The sequence below is a fragment of the Myzus persicae genome, unplaced genomic scaffold (genome assembly GCF_001856785.1).
Source record: "Myzus persicae strain clone G006 unplaced genomic scaffold, MPER_G0061.0, whole genome shotgun sequence".
Taxonomy (NCBI): domain Eukaryota; kingdom Metazoa; phylum Arthropoda; class Insecta; order Hemiptera; family Aphididae; genus Myzus; species Myzus persicae.
The window spans coordinates 27,741-42,817 of record NW_019102436.1 but is presented as its reverse complement, the minus strand read 5'-3'; the positions used below and the strand labels follow the sequence as shown (position 1 = coordinate 42,817).

General features: G+C 27.0%; 1 protein-coding gene across 1 annotated transcript; it reads right to left on the bottom strand.

Moving 5' to 3' along the window:
- Nucleotides 1-9,179: 9,179 nt before the first annotated feature.
- LOC111032150 (probable 28S rRNA (cytosine-C(5))-methyltransferase) lies at nucleotides 9,180-14,941 on the bottom strand. The gene is made up of 7 exons (XM_022312381.1): nucleotides 14,694-14,941; nucleotides 14,478-14,618; nucleotides 12,698-12,968; nucleotides 11,862-12,127; nucleotides 11,133-11,248; nucleotides 10,538-10,704; nucleotides 9,180-10,404 (listed from the first exon to the last, which is right to left on the bottom strand). Exons 2-7 carry the CDS (start codon nucleotides 14,616-14,618, stop codon nucleotides 9,794-9,796), a joined length of 1,572 nt encoding a protein of 523 aa, XP_022168073.1. The 5' UTR covers nucleotides 14,694-14,941; the 3' UTR covers nucleotides 9,180-9,793.
- Nucleotides 14,942-15,077: the final 136 nt, after the last annotated feature.

Genomic DNA, 15,077 nt, shown 5'->3' with positions numbered 1-15,077 from the left:
TCGCGTTTGACAACTACTGGGAAATTTTTACTTTTGACCCCCCCAAAGTACCAACTAGATTCACTTTTCAATCAGAAAAGTTGCTGTTGAAAAAAATCGAAGCAGTTTTACTGTCCTAAAAGGTGATGACAGACACAAAAAAAAAGGAAAAATTGATAATACATTAATAATAATTAAATACATTTTTAATAAATTCAGTCAAAATTGTTTTGTTCTAGACTTCTAGAGTATAGATATTTGCTCATATTTTTATGCGTATATGTTTGTGTTTAAAGCTTTTAAGTCTCTAAGTCTAGCTATAACCTTTAGTCTTTAATAAATGAATTATTAATTTTAATAAAATTAATGTAACAACATCCAAGCCTTAGTTATTATAATTTAATATTAGATTGATCATATCTTTATGTTGTGAAAAGGTGATGTTCTTTCAAAATCTGTTTGATTTTATATGCATCATTCAACATTATGTTGAACGCGAGGTTTAATCATACATGTTTTTGAAATCAATGTTGTCATTTTGCAGCGTTTAGAAATGATATACATATTTAATATTAAGTTGATTCAAACATAATATGAAAGTATAGGTATGTAAGTATGTTATTAGTCTTACCAAGGCTCGGAACTTTAAGCATTTGTATACATATTTGTTTAGAAAGTGTATATTGAAAATCTGATTCGATACAAATTTGATTCATAGTAAGTATATGTATATTACAAATACAAAAATGTTTGTTGCATAATTTTGAATATTTCGTGATTTTTTGTACAAATTCGCTTATTTTAGGTATAAGAACATTAATTATATGCGTATAATATCATAGAATTAACGTGAACATTTTTTTTTTAGCAATTTATACTTTTAATATTGTTTGACAAAATAAATTAATTCATCAACGGCTATTACTATTGCTCCCAAAAATAATATTATAATCTTTGTATCTACTACTGAGAACTTGTAATAGTGATCGCTGACCGGCCCGTATTTATTTTTATTCAAATTTACCACTGGATTAATATTTTAATTTTTTTTTATTTAAATTAATATAACAAATACACGTTTTATTACTAGTAAATTGGTAGTTAGATAGCGTACAGATTATAAAGGTTGTAGGTACTTCAAGGCTTATAACATAAGCACAAAGTATATTATTATTATTATTCATTGATGGCATTTTTACAAATTAAATACAAAATTCGAATGTAAATAGCTTCTTTAATTATCAACCAATAATTATGAATGATACGTCAAAATTCATTAAAAAAAAAATCCTATATCAATCATATTTCAAAAATATAGATTCCCATTTGAATTTTAAAAGTTACCCCTAAAATCTCCCCCTTTTAACTAATAAAAGAAAAATTAATATCAAATTAGTTTAGAGTATGTGATTCAAATAAGTTTTCACATAGGTCATTTTTTCCTAATTTGAGTAGAACATGCTGAAATCTGCTGTCACATGAAATTTGGAACACCCTGGTATCGATATGATATAATATAATATGTACCTAATACACAACAATTATGCACAAAATGAATTTATTTTTTTTCTTAATTAGGTAGATAAAAAATGTTACCATGTACAACCTTAGTCTCCAATTACAACTCTTGTCAGCTGTTAGGCAAATTATTAAATACTTTTGTTATATTGTAGGACAGTAGAATACAATACTTATAGTATAATACTGTATTCCGTCCTTGTGGGAATGGGTAAAAACAGAGGCATCCCCCCCCCCCCCGAGAATTAGTATTGTAAACTATTCGTTATCCAATTCGATAAGTGAATCATTGTAATTTGTAATAACTACGTGTACAATGTGTATTTATAAATACACTTTGGATGTACCAAGTCTTAAGACTTTTTGACATCGTACATGTAATCTAATTATCGAAGCTGCAAGTATATTCTTGATTCGACCTGCAAGTTAATATTAGAACTTGGAAATTGCGAGGTTACATATCAAATAGCTCATAATATTATGTAAATGCATGTAGTATGTAGGTACACCTGTAGTACCTAGCTTCTGTTTAGTTTTTCAACATAAAAGAAGTTTGGTCTTATTCATTTAATTTAAATATATTAACATATTAAGAAAGATTCAAATTTCTATCGTTGCCCGTTGGTGCATCTTATGCTTCCTATTAAAAATGTATTTATTTGTACTTGTAAGTACCTACCTGGCTACCTACCACTTTTATAGATTATGTCATATCTATATATATGAATTATAATATTATTAGTGTTGCTTTGAATTTTCAAACATTGGTTAAAAATTTGATTAATGTCAAATATAAGAGTAGAACGGCTAATTGGCTTACCAATTCATACAGGCACTGAGTATTCATGTTGATGGGGAAAAAAACAATAGATTTTATATTAGGGTAACTAATTATTATTCGGTATTATCAAAATATATTTATAATAAAATTAGTAAATACGAAATAGTATGATAAAAAATATATAGTTTTTAACATACAAGTCAACAAGTGTGTACCTACCTTATACTGTACTTGTTTAGTGTATTAAGCTATTTCCCCATTAAATATTGTGTTTCTATTTAATATTGGATTTTTTTTATGATTTCATAGTAACCTATTTAATACATTACACTCCCACCCTCGCCTGAGGATGTTTCCCAAACACGCCACTGATAGTATGGCTTATATATATGTGTGTATTATGTATACTTTTAATAAACATAAGACTAAAAAAATAGGCTCCCCAAACAGATAGGTAGGTATAGTTGCCAACTAATATTGCTTGTCACGAGTTTGTTTGTGTAGGTATAATAATACCTATGTTTACCATCTATCAACCTACTTTTTGATTTAACCACATAAATATTATCGAATATAAATAATAAATACAATTTATCATAAAATATATATATATTGAGCTTTGCAGTCTCAAAAAATACTATTTCTCCTACCAAGCAAACGGCGTGCTTCGGTGCATTATATTCCTACATCATATTATTATTATTATTATTATTACCTATTCTTGTTGTTATTATTATATTGATCTAATGCCGAACAATATATACTTTATAATCAAGAGCGCATTCCTCCTGTAAACTGAGTGGTATTTCTATTCATACAATCTTAAAGCTTATAATGTTTATTACCTACCTATACACAATTAAATCAGTGGGTAAACGTGCTTATAAAACGATTGACGAGATTGTGAAATTATTCCAAGAATTTTCAATGACTTTACATCCAATCGTTACAAACAATTTAATTATGAAGTAAATGTATTTTGTCCTTTCGTCTGATGATACGGAAGAAGAAAAGTACGATTTGTAATTTGTATTCAGTGACTCATAAAAATTAATTATTCGTCCAAATGGATCCCGTACTTTTTACTCACGATTTTTTGACTTCAGAATATGGAATAGTCATGTCTATAAAAGTAGCACTATCACTCTTACCAGTTATCTACTTACTTATATTATACATACGTATGATAATGGACGGTAAAACCTAGTACGTATACAACATGATGCATATTTTATTTTATTTTTTAATAAATATTATTTTTATATACATTTTAGAGAATAAAAATGAGGGGTTTTTATTGGGAAAAATTCATCTAATCTCGTAATTAACTCATTTCGTATGTGGGTCTAAAAATATCGATGGTCCATAGTAATCACACAATTGTGTATAATAATAATGTAAAACATTTTTTTTTAAACATAATTTAGAATAAATCACTATTCAAAATGTTTCAAATTATAGCTAAATTGTATTTTTAGACCAAGTTTGACCTAAAAATTGATGCATAATTGAACAACAATTCTTTATTATTTTCGTCAGTTAATCGAGTGCTTATTCATTTTTAAGTTTTAAAAAATAATAAATCAATCACTACAAATTTTAAAAAAAAAACTCTATTGTATGCCAGCGTGATGAATGATGACTGATGATCAACTAAAAGCTCATATAGGGTAATACCTACACAATTTAAATTAAATATATTGGTATTACATTGTAATACTTTAATTATGTATATTACATATATTATAATATTATGATATTATCCAAATTATCAATAGGACTTTTAGTTCTGCGTCAACCAACGTTTAAAAAATGCTGTTTATCTTTATGATAAAATAGCATACAAATACCTATAGGCACCAACGTATTATTAATCACCTATTTGGATAGGCATGAAAGGTTTTTAAAAGTATATAAAAACATTTTTTTGTCGGAAAGTATTAATTTGCATGATAAAATGACATTTTTCCTATTTAACCAATGGTATGCTCAACGCTATCTGTTAGTCCTACAAAAAACCACCTCGTGTTTCAAGCTATATTATATCCGAAAAATGTTTACATAGACTTAAATATTAATTTTGTATCTATTTCTTCGAATAGTTATGACTCTTTTAATTATTATATCAGGTAACTGTATTGACTATATTATTCCTAGATATTTTGATAAATGTGGTTTTGGGATTGAAAAATTGTATCAAACAAAATTTAAAATTTTGACCTCCCGAATGCACCAACTAGATTCACTTTCAAGCTGGAAAAGATAATGAAGTGGAAAATCAAATCATTATTTCGGCTACTTATAAGTTATAACACGATAAAACAGATAGAAAAAATAATGACAGTAAAAAAGAACATACACAAACACACACCACTGTAAAATCAATACATTCATCTCTCCGCTCAGAGTCTAAAATGTAATGACATGACTTCTTTTAAAAATTAAAAATTAAAAACCACTGTGAACTTGTTCATTAAAAATTGGGTATCCACCGTTTTATTAAAACTGTACTGACTTTATTAGTAATACGTTATATCTAAGCTGACACTGGAGACAACAGATAACATTTTATTATTATTTTATTTAAATAATTATTAAATGACAAAATTCTGACAACCATATTTATTATACTTCTTCTTGTACTTTCACTTTTTACTTCATCCCAGTTTCTAGCTTATAACCGGGGATCAAGTAATATACTCCACTATTCTTACATGAACCAACTATAATTTATTAATAAAAGATCATTGTTTATTTTACACACAAACATAAATCACATAATAAAAAAAACTGCTATATATATAAATTGGTAGTTAAAAATTAATTAATAGGCATGAATTCTTCATATTAGAACTTTAGTACCTATACTGGATGCTATTATAAAATGTTTATTGTTGGTGACAATTTGTCAGGTTAATTTGAAGGTGATTAAAACAATTATTACAAGTACTCTATACGAGTATTTTAAATAAATGCAGTTTAGCTTCCAAGCGATTTTTTGAAATTTTTTTTTCAAAATATATTTTTGATGGCCCTTCCAAAAAAGTAGCTCAAACTTAATTTAAAAGTTATGAACAAAAACCTGAATTTTAAAAAAATCTTATTTTACAGTTTAAATTACCAACAGTTTAGATGTTTTGAATTTTTTCTTTTGGAAACTATCGTTTTTATATGCTCTACATTTTGGTGAAATCAGAATTTATGAATGAGGATTCCGTATGTTAGGTTGGACTGTGGGGCGGACGAGGTGACTAGGTGGTACTCATTCTTTAGCACATGTACGCACATGCAAAAGTCATCGTAGACACGCTCCAAAATATTTTTACACTTACGCAAGTACGTGACAATGAATAACGCCAATAAACTTGCGAAAAATCAACATACTTGTAGAAGTCCAATTTTAATTTTGAAAAAAGATTTGACTTTGTTAGCTTTTATTCTGTGTCTTGTAGGAGATCGATTTTAGATATTTTTAAAAGTTTAAGTACCATATTTTTCTATACACAAATTCATTTAATTTCTCAAAATTAATAAGTACCTAACCTGTAAAAGTGTAAAGGGGCAAAGAGTCAAAAAAATTCAAAAGTATTTATTAGTACTTAAAATTAAAATTGCTCTATACTAGAAATACCTATGTTTTTTTTCACCAGCTTATATGACTAAATACTTGAAAACTTCAATCGTTTATAGAGCCGCCTTATGAGGACGATTTTTTTATCTTCGTTTTACTAGTTTTTCAATTTATTACCGTGTTTTAAGTATATTATAATAGGTATAGCATAAATTAAAAATGCTCATAACTTACAAAAACTGAATTAATGTAAAAATCCAAAAAACCGATAATGTTCTTACCATCAAGTTTCATATTAGCTCGATTCACTTTAATTCTTAAACTAAAAAAATAAAACGCGTGTATAAATGTATTTATTATTTCGTAATTTATTAAGAATAAAAAAATTAAAAAATAACTTATGTTATATTTTTCATACAATATGTATATTGTAATAAAATATGAATGCCTCGGCTGGCCAATTGTTTTTATTAGATCATTTTTTTAATTACATTATAACTATATGTTTTAATTTATGTGTCCATAAATGTTACTGACACCCCTTTAAAAAAATCCCGAATGCTCCCCACTGTAGATATTATGTAAAATTTTTAGTATATGTTAACATTTAACTTTATAGTATTTACATTTACAATATATTAATTGCACATCATGTTAGTAATAATAATATGCTTAAACTTGAAAATAACGTTTGTATACCTGCATTGCCTTTGGCGATTTTTTAATGCAGTCACATTTGAAACAATCCAACAAATTAAGCAATTTCCAATTTAATTACAAACACGTTATTGAACAATTTCTATCATTATTCATTTTTAAATTAAAAACATTTTTTTTCGCATGACGAAATATTTTTATTTCGATTATATTGAGAAACGAATATTTTTTTATGAACAAAATAATACAATATTTTCTCTTGTACAAAACATAGGCTGAATATTCTTAAATCTCTGAAAAATGTTTTGGTATGCAATTTTTTTTCTACGAATACTGTACTGTATATAAATCATAAACATTTTTTCATCCCTATTTGAGCAGCATTAAGTCAATAAATATACGTAAAAAGTTAAAACTTAAAAATCTGATTCACTCGTTATTATATTAGTGAAATATAAATTTTAAAATACAATGATTATCTAATTAATAATAAACATTCAAATACTATGTTAAATCAATTGCCACAAACCTTAGATAGTATATGTACAATACTACAATAGTACAATAGTATACTACATATTATAATTATTAAATAATATTCTAATTACCTATTGTAATATGCCTTACTAAATACTACCACTAAAACCAACAAAAGTACTTACGACGAAGTTGAAAAAAACAAATAAAAATGTCCTGTTATGCGGGTGTATGTGTAGTGGAAGGTAGAACTAATAAAACTGGTCTGTAGCTCATTTACTTTGAACACACCAACAACGGCAACAAGTACCATCGCACTATGCATAATGAGTTGCCTATATAACCCCTTTTAAAATATGACAGACTTTAGAACCACCTTAATAATTAATTATACATTTGTATTGCTAATTATTATTTATTAGATACTCTTTTATATTTATAATTTTTTCAGCTAATATAATTTTAGGAGTAACTATTGTGCTAATTATGCTAATATTCTCTGGTTGTATTGAAGGATTTTTATTCATTTTTTATTGTACGATAAAAGTTGTTTGAGCCTTTCTCCTTTAAGTGTATTGTATCTTTGTATTCAATATTTTTGTAAACATAATAAAGTATTCCATAATTCCATCCATCAACACTTAACATTGACATTATAATTTCTTCTACAATAATGTATGTTGTCACTGCTGTTGTTGATAAATATTAATCTTTGATAAGCAAGGATACAAAATGTTGGCTTTCAGATAATGTAGTGCCTATTATTTCTTTTAATTAAACTATAATATGAGAAGCTTACATTAATTTTATATTCTTTGGTTAGTATAAATAAAAGCCAGAACATACCTAAATGGTTGCTTAATATGTTATATCAGCAGTTAAATATTGTCATATTGACATTCATTGTTGATCTTGATTATCAGTTATGTTTTGTAAAATATACATAGTTATTATTTATTTTTAATATCAAAAATCAGATTATAGTATTATGAATTGGTGAAACACCGTTCCCGGGGACCAAGAAATTCTGTCCAAAAATACCAGATATTTTAACCACTCAATGCAGGTTAAAATTATTCAGTGTATGACTAATATGATATTAAATAAAATTTCTTTTGAAGTTAAAGAATCTATACATTTTTTCTGTTATGGCCGATGATACTAACGACGTATCAAAAACTGAATAATTTTTTGTTATGGTAAGGTACTATTTTAAAGGAGAATTTAAAAAAAACGGTTTTAACATTTTACTCCATTGAAGGGATTTAGTTAGTAAATCTTTATTTCTACATGGTATCAAATCTATTTTATTCAAAAGTAAAATTGATATTAATAACTGTATTACCCAAACATACAATGGGGCAATAGAAGTCAGGCCAGAATCAAAGAGTAGGTGACATAAGCACAGGCCAAGGGAGGCACATTATTAGGTGGGCAGCATTTTCAAAAGTGATTTTATTATTTTTGAGGGTGGCAAAATTTGATTTTGCCTGGTAAACTATTTTCGTTTGAACTGGCCTTGAGCGCGATGCGTGGACATATAAATAGTGTACAGGCATTACTTAGAAAAGAAGTGCTCAGGGTTTGTACACAACACCGTGATAATCATGGACTTAATTTAGTTTTAATTGATGCAACTAAACATATTGAAGAAGTTGAAGTCTTCTCTCATATTCCACAGTAATTATGTTTTCATGTCTAGCAACCAAATAAAATATTTGCATGTTATAATGTGTGTTATTTCTTAATAACTATACTTGTTTGGTACTATTTATTATACTCCGTCTGATGTGATTTTAAAAACCAAGAATTAGCTTGTATAGCCAGTTTGAACATAAATAAAGAATTGATGTGTAATAGTTGACAAATGTAATTAAGTAACTAAATATGCAATAACTTTTATTCTAATCAATATTATTTCTTTAATACACAATTAAAAATGTATATATACCTAATTAATATCTAAAAGAAAAATTGTGCTTAAAAATATTGATAGGAATAAGTTATTATATTATTTTAATCCGAGATTTCGGATACATTGAGTAAGTCTCACAGTGATTGTTTTTGATTCAGTAAGATTATGATTTTTCTTCCAGTTATTTATAGTTGATATAGTAACAAATGGTCAAACACTCAAACAGATATATTTAGTTTACTGTACTGACCAGAAGACTCTATTACCATACAGCTTAACCAAAACTGTGATAGAATTGTAAGGCAGAGGACAATAGTCCTATCAAAACGCAAAGTATGCAAGCACTCGGGCACATAGAAACTCTGAATTATCAAAGCATATTTCTTTGAGTTTTTTCAAAGCAGCTTAAATAGTAAATATACTGAAATAAGAACAATGCTATAAAAATCGTGGAAAATACCTAATTTGGTACTATTGTATAATCAAATACTCAATCAACTCACATACACTGTGATAGTTACAAAAATAACCAATTGGTATAGGAACTAACTGTTGTTTTAATAAATATAATTTTAAAGAAAATGTGAAAATTAGGCAAAAAAAAATAATTAACAACTAAGAGACAACATTTCCAAAAATAAATAACGTAGAATTACAAATTTGTCTTACGTTGGTCTTTTATTAAGATTGCACTAAACTAATGCAAATACTAAAAGTCCTCTGCCCTAAATATAAGTGTTGGAATAATTATCAGATCAAATACTTCAAAACATAATGAAATACTTAGGAAAGGCATTATTAAATACTTAAAAAAAATTATCTATTAATTATATGATGGTCATATGTTTTAATGAAATTAATATAGGTCAATATTAATAAAAGTATAGCACAACAATTAAGTTTCTTTTGTTTTTATTTTTTTTTGTTTTTTAGATTTTGCAGTTTGTAGGCCACTTGTTTTATTTGCTTTTTCCAGTTTGAGCCTTCTTTCTCTTCTTTTTGCATTTTTACTTTTTACTAATGGTATACTTTCAGTATTTTTGTTTTTCATATTTTGAGATTTATTTATATCTTCAACAACTTCTTCCCTTTTGACATCTTCAGTATCTTCAATATTTTCCTCTTCTTCAGCAACTTCTTTCTCTTCGAAATCCCGACGAACAAATACAGCAATAAAAAATCCATTAGTACAATCAACACTTGGAACAGCATTGAGACACATTTCTGAACAATCGTAACCTGGAGCTCCTTTGTTGGTCCAGCCTTTCACTATTTTGGTAGCATCTAAAAGCTTAAATTTTCCATTAACAGATAAAGCTTCATCGACAACAGCTTCATTTTCTTCATGATTTGCAGAGCATGTGGAATAAACTAGTCGTTCTAATTTAGGATAGCTTTTTAATGCATGATTTAATAACTGAGCATGGACATTAGCTAATTTTTTCAATCTTGCTTGAAAATTTTGATTTTGCCCCGATGAATCTTTTCGAACTCTATCCACAATACCTGAAAATCATTATTAAATATTATGAAATATTAGGGATTTAATAAACTCTATAATTCAATAATCAAGATACTTAAAAAAACATAAATTAAACAAAATACATAGAAGTAGTTATTACAAACAAATATTATTTACCTGAACCAGAACATGATGGGTCCAATAATATGTATTTGACATCATCATAATAAGGAAAAGTTAATGCATCCATATTGAATGTTTCCACATTTTGTACACCATATTTTCCCAACATATTTTGCATTATATTGAATCTATCTTTACAGCGATCAACAGCATAGAGTTTACTATAAAACATTATTGTAGATATATTAGGCATTGGTATAATAAAATATAGAAGTAAATTATTGTTAAGTATAAAAATTATTATTGAACTACTTGTATTAGAATGGTTTAAAACTAATAATGAAATACAACATAGCATTTATAACTGATAAGTATTCATGCTAAATATTTTTTTTTTCAATTGTCAGCTCAAAACAAATTATGGGCATATCTTTACAAAACTTAAAAATTAACTTTATAGATAACTACCTACTAGGGTATTAAAAATTTTAAGTTCAGCAATGATTAATATCATAATTATAAACAAATTAAATAGCATACAATTAATAGCGAAGGAATCTAACCGCTGGTGCTATTAGTAAAAAAAAATACAATTTACAATTTATATGTAATTGTATGTTGCACAATGTGTATAAACTAACAAACTCACCCTGTATTTTGCATAATAGCAGCTAAATGAGATGTCTTCATACCAGGAGCGGCACACATATCCAACACAGTACTATTTGATTCTGGTTTTAATAAGTAAGCAGCCAAACAGCTTGCCTGAAAACAACAATTCTTATTAAGCAACTAATACATTTTAAAATATAGGACAATATAAACAATAAAACAATTGAAATTCATGAGTTTATTTACATTTACACATTATAAGCATATGAACAGGGGATAATGGATATACCATACAGAGCCAATTCTCAAGAGAAAATTATACACACGTATGTTGTGTCCGTCTAACTCAAGCATAATACACCAAAATGTGCTTCCAGCAGTTGCAATTTCTTGTTGTTGGCTTAAATATTAGAGTGAATTGACCCCTTTTATCAAATTCAAATGTATGAACATTATCTGTGTTCTCGCATTGATTTTTAAATGAATTATGATCATTATTTAATATTAATTCTTAACATACTCATAATTCACTAAAAAAATTAAAAAAATTTTTAATCTTGCATTTAAGTTCGATAATAGGTAAATTCACTCTAATATTTAAGTTAACAACACAAAATTTGAACTGTTGGGGCGTACATTTCGGTATATTATGTGTTATTATTTAGTAATATGAGAACAAATACATGTACAATCATTTCACATGTTGAATGATGTTTTAATTTATCCATTCGTATTATGTGCGGTTGCTTGAAAATATAAAGTTTACCTTATCTTGGACGATTAAAGATCCATTATTGTACTCTTCAATTTCATAAAACTTCACATTTGAATTGAAAACTAATAATTCTTTAATGTGAACATCTTGAACAAAAACCTTTTTTCCTTTGAACTCGTCGGATTTGATTAATTCCAAAAATTCAGCATAAGATTTTGGCGATTTTAGTTTAATAAATTTAAGTTCTGATAATTTTTCTAATATTTTTTCTAGTGTAGTTAATAATGTGTTAATACGGAAAAACCTAGGTTTCAAACCTGAAAAATATAATTATATTAAAGCTTTAAAAAATTATTAAGTACATTACAGAAACACTAAGTAGAAAAATATTTTTTTAAGAAGACGCCATACCTACAAAGGGGTTTTACTAGGTCTCTGTTCTAATAACCTATAACATAGTAAATTTGCATTCAGTAAACCAATTTTGTGTTTTTAGCTTTAAATTAGTCAATTGAATCACTTTAAAAGTTAAATGTAAGAATGTTATAAATAGCACCTAGGGATTTTATTTTTTAAGTGAGTTATGAGCATTTTAAACTTGTAATATTTTATGTTGGTATAAATCCCTTAAAAATTAAAATGTCAATAAAATCCTACAAAATGACCAAGATAATACTAGATCAATTCACTCTAATACTAAAGCGAACAACACAAAATTAGTTCTGTTTAGCAAAAATTTGATGTGTATGATGATGGGTATGGCATTCTCTTACTACTTAAGTAAAAAATAAATAGTTAACTTTTTAACTATATAACGTAACAAATATTATAACTTATAAGTTTATACCTAGGAAAATGTAATAAATAATATAATTTAAAAAGTGTACCTTTAGTATAAGTGGCAGTAGATAGTTTTTCTAAATCATTTTCTTTTATAAGATTTGAAAATTCAGCCTTATATTTTTTTACAGCTAATATATTTTTAGCAGTGCCTTTTAAACCAAATTTTGACCACATCATTTCAGTGATAAAGACATACACTAAATCCCGGTCCATATTATTTTCTTTTTCCAATATATTACTTTTTTCTACTAACACATCTATCACCTTTTCCCATTTAAAAACATTCATCAGAACAGCATTCAATGATAATTTATTCTGAAAAAAAATAGATTGTTATAAGATGTATGAGCATAGGAGGAATAAAAAATAAAATAATTGAATTTGTATAATTAATAATATCAATCACTAAATTGAAAACAAAACTTCAATATACACAGGTCTACAAAGTTATATTTGTGGTAGACCAGTATATATTTAAATGAATTTTTATCCTTTAAAGAATCCTGGAGAACAATAAGTACTGTGCAAGCTACCAGGATATTGCTCATTAAATCGTATACAATATTATCAACTGAACTAATATATTATGAATTATAATTATCATACATATATCAAATATTAATAAATTGACTGTATTTTAAACATTAATTTATTTAATTTAGGCTGCAGTAATAAAATACAATTTATTGCAGTATATCTTGTTATTTTTTTTTTTTTTTAAATTTATAATGTTTTTTTTTTAGTCTAAAACATAGATAATGACATTTTTGAGGAATACCAATGACCTCCGATAGGAAAAAAAATAGAATATAAGTTAAAGAATAATTAAATACAAAACAGTTGTATTATTTACAACAGCGGGTCCGCTAGAAGATTAAGTACATTTAAATAAGTCAAGCTCAACATTAGCAATAAAGTTTTGAGAATTAAAATAAGTACATACAAAAATTTCAATAACTCAAATACATTTGAATTAATTTCACTGTACTACACATTCCATGTCTTGTTTCTTGTTCATATTTTAAACTAAAGAGTATTGAATACCTAGTACATTAGAGTGATCTAGTTTAATATTAATTTACTTTGTTGCGGGCCTCGGAATCTCCACATATAATATAATATAGAATACATTTTATACCTCTCACAATGTATAAGTTGTTAACTCGAAATTGAGGTCCTTACGAAAATAGCGTACAAATATATTAACTTTTCACAATGTATAGATCGTTATTAAGAATTAGAGGATGTTCCAGGTAGAAAATTTGTTACTGGCCAAGTAAAGTTTTTAATATTAACCGGGTATCGAGTATTGGCAGAGTAAAATGCATAATACTAACCGGTTATCGAGTATTGGCAGAGTAAAAATTTAAGTACTAACTGGGTATCTATAAAAAAACAACGAATGTACCAATAGTGGTTGACCTCTCATAATGCAATAATATTTGGATCTTCTCGGACATAATAGCCAGGTACACAACCTAGAAATCGTGTAAAATAGTAGTTCTCCTAGAAATTAGCAACAACAACCAAAAACAAGACCATACCAGCATTTGAGCCGCTACGTCAAAGGAACCGACACCACATATAAAGGAGTCCGGAGAGTAGCCTAATCAGATGTATCATGGGCACAAAAATCAGAGTAACTTCTCATCACGCACACACACGCTATTGTACACACACTATAATTTCTGCTAATAAAAAACTATTCATTGATCCACTAGGAAATTGTCTGCATTTTGTCACAAAAGCTTACGACTTTTGAACATTTGATATTATGACTAAAACAACTTTCCTAAACTAATGTTTAAGTTAATAAGATCTTACTGGATACTGTGCTTGATAAAGCTGAGTTTTATAACTGCTACCGGATTTGACTTTTTTTAATATTTTTGCAGCAATTTTATAGAGTCCAGTGGTTTTATCATGGTTTCTATCCATTTTTTTGACGGGTTTTCCAGTAACCATCTATTAACACAGTTACAATAAGTTTTAATTAAGATATTAATTAGTAATTACTTTATTCGAACGCCTAATACTTACATTTAAAAAATTTTGACGGTAAGCGACCGTACACGAAACGACAAACAATCAAGTTCTCAAAGATTCGCTAAAACCGTTGAATTAAATATCTTGTAAAACACGTTTACAAATAATTTTCAAGCCAACGAAAATGACACAAAATAATAATTAAACACAAACGCCACAAACAAGACAAATGAAAAACAATGTGTACGACCCGCGCACGTGCTTTACTCGATAGTCGATATCTACTTAAATAATATTGTTATATCAGTGTTTAGTGTTTACACTTCTTAACCTTTATCAGTTATCATAATCCAAGATTATAGTATCACAAAATAAATGAAATAAATAATGAATAAATTCTGTGATGATAATATCGATACGAATATGCGAGATGCGAGA

What these genes read in the sequence shown, in the direction of transcription:
- LOC111032150 (XM_022312381.1), bottom strand. Translation starts at nt 14,618, where the DNA reads ATGGTTACTGGAAAACCCGTCAAAAAAATGGATAGAAACCATGATAAA. An exon ending in TTTATCAAGCACAGTATCCA is followed by an intron (nt 12,969 to 14,477) that starts GTAAGATCTTAT and finishes ATTTTTTTTCAG; the next exon opens with AATAAATTATCATTGAATGC. An exon ending in CCCATCATGTTCTGGTTCAG is followed by an intron (nt 10,405 to 10,537) that starts GTAAATAATATT and finishes AATGATTTTCAG; the next exon opens with GTATTGTGGATAGAGTTCGA.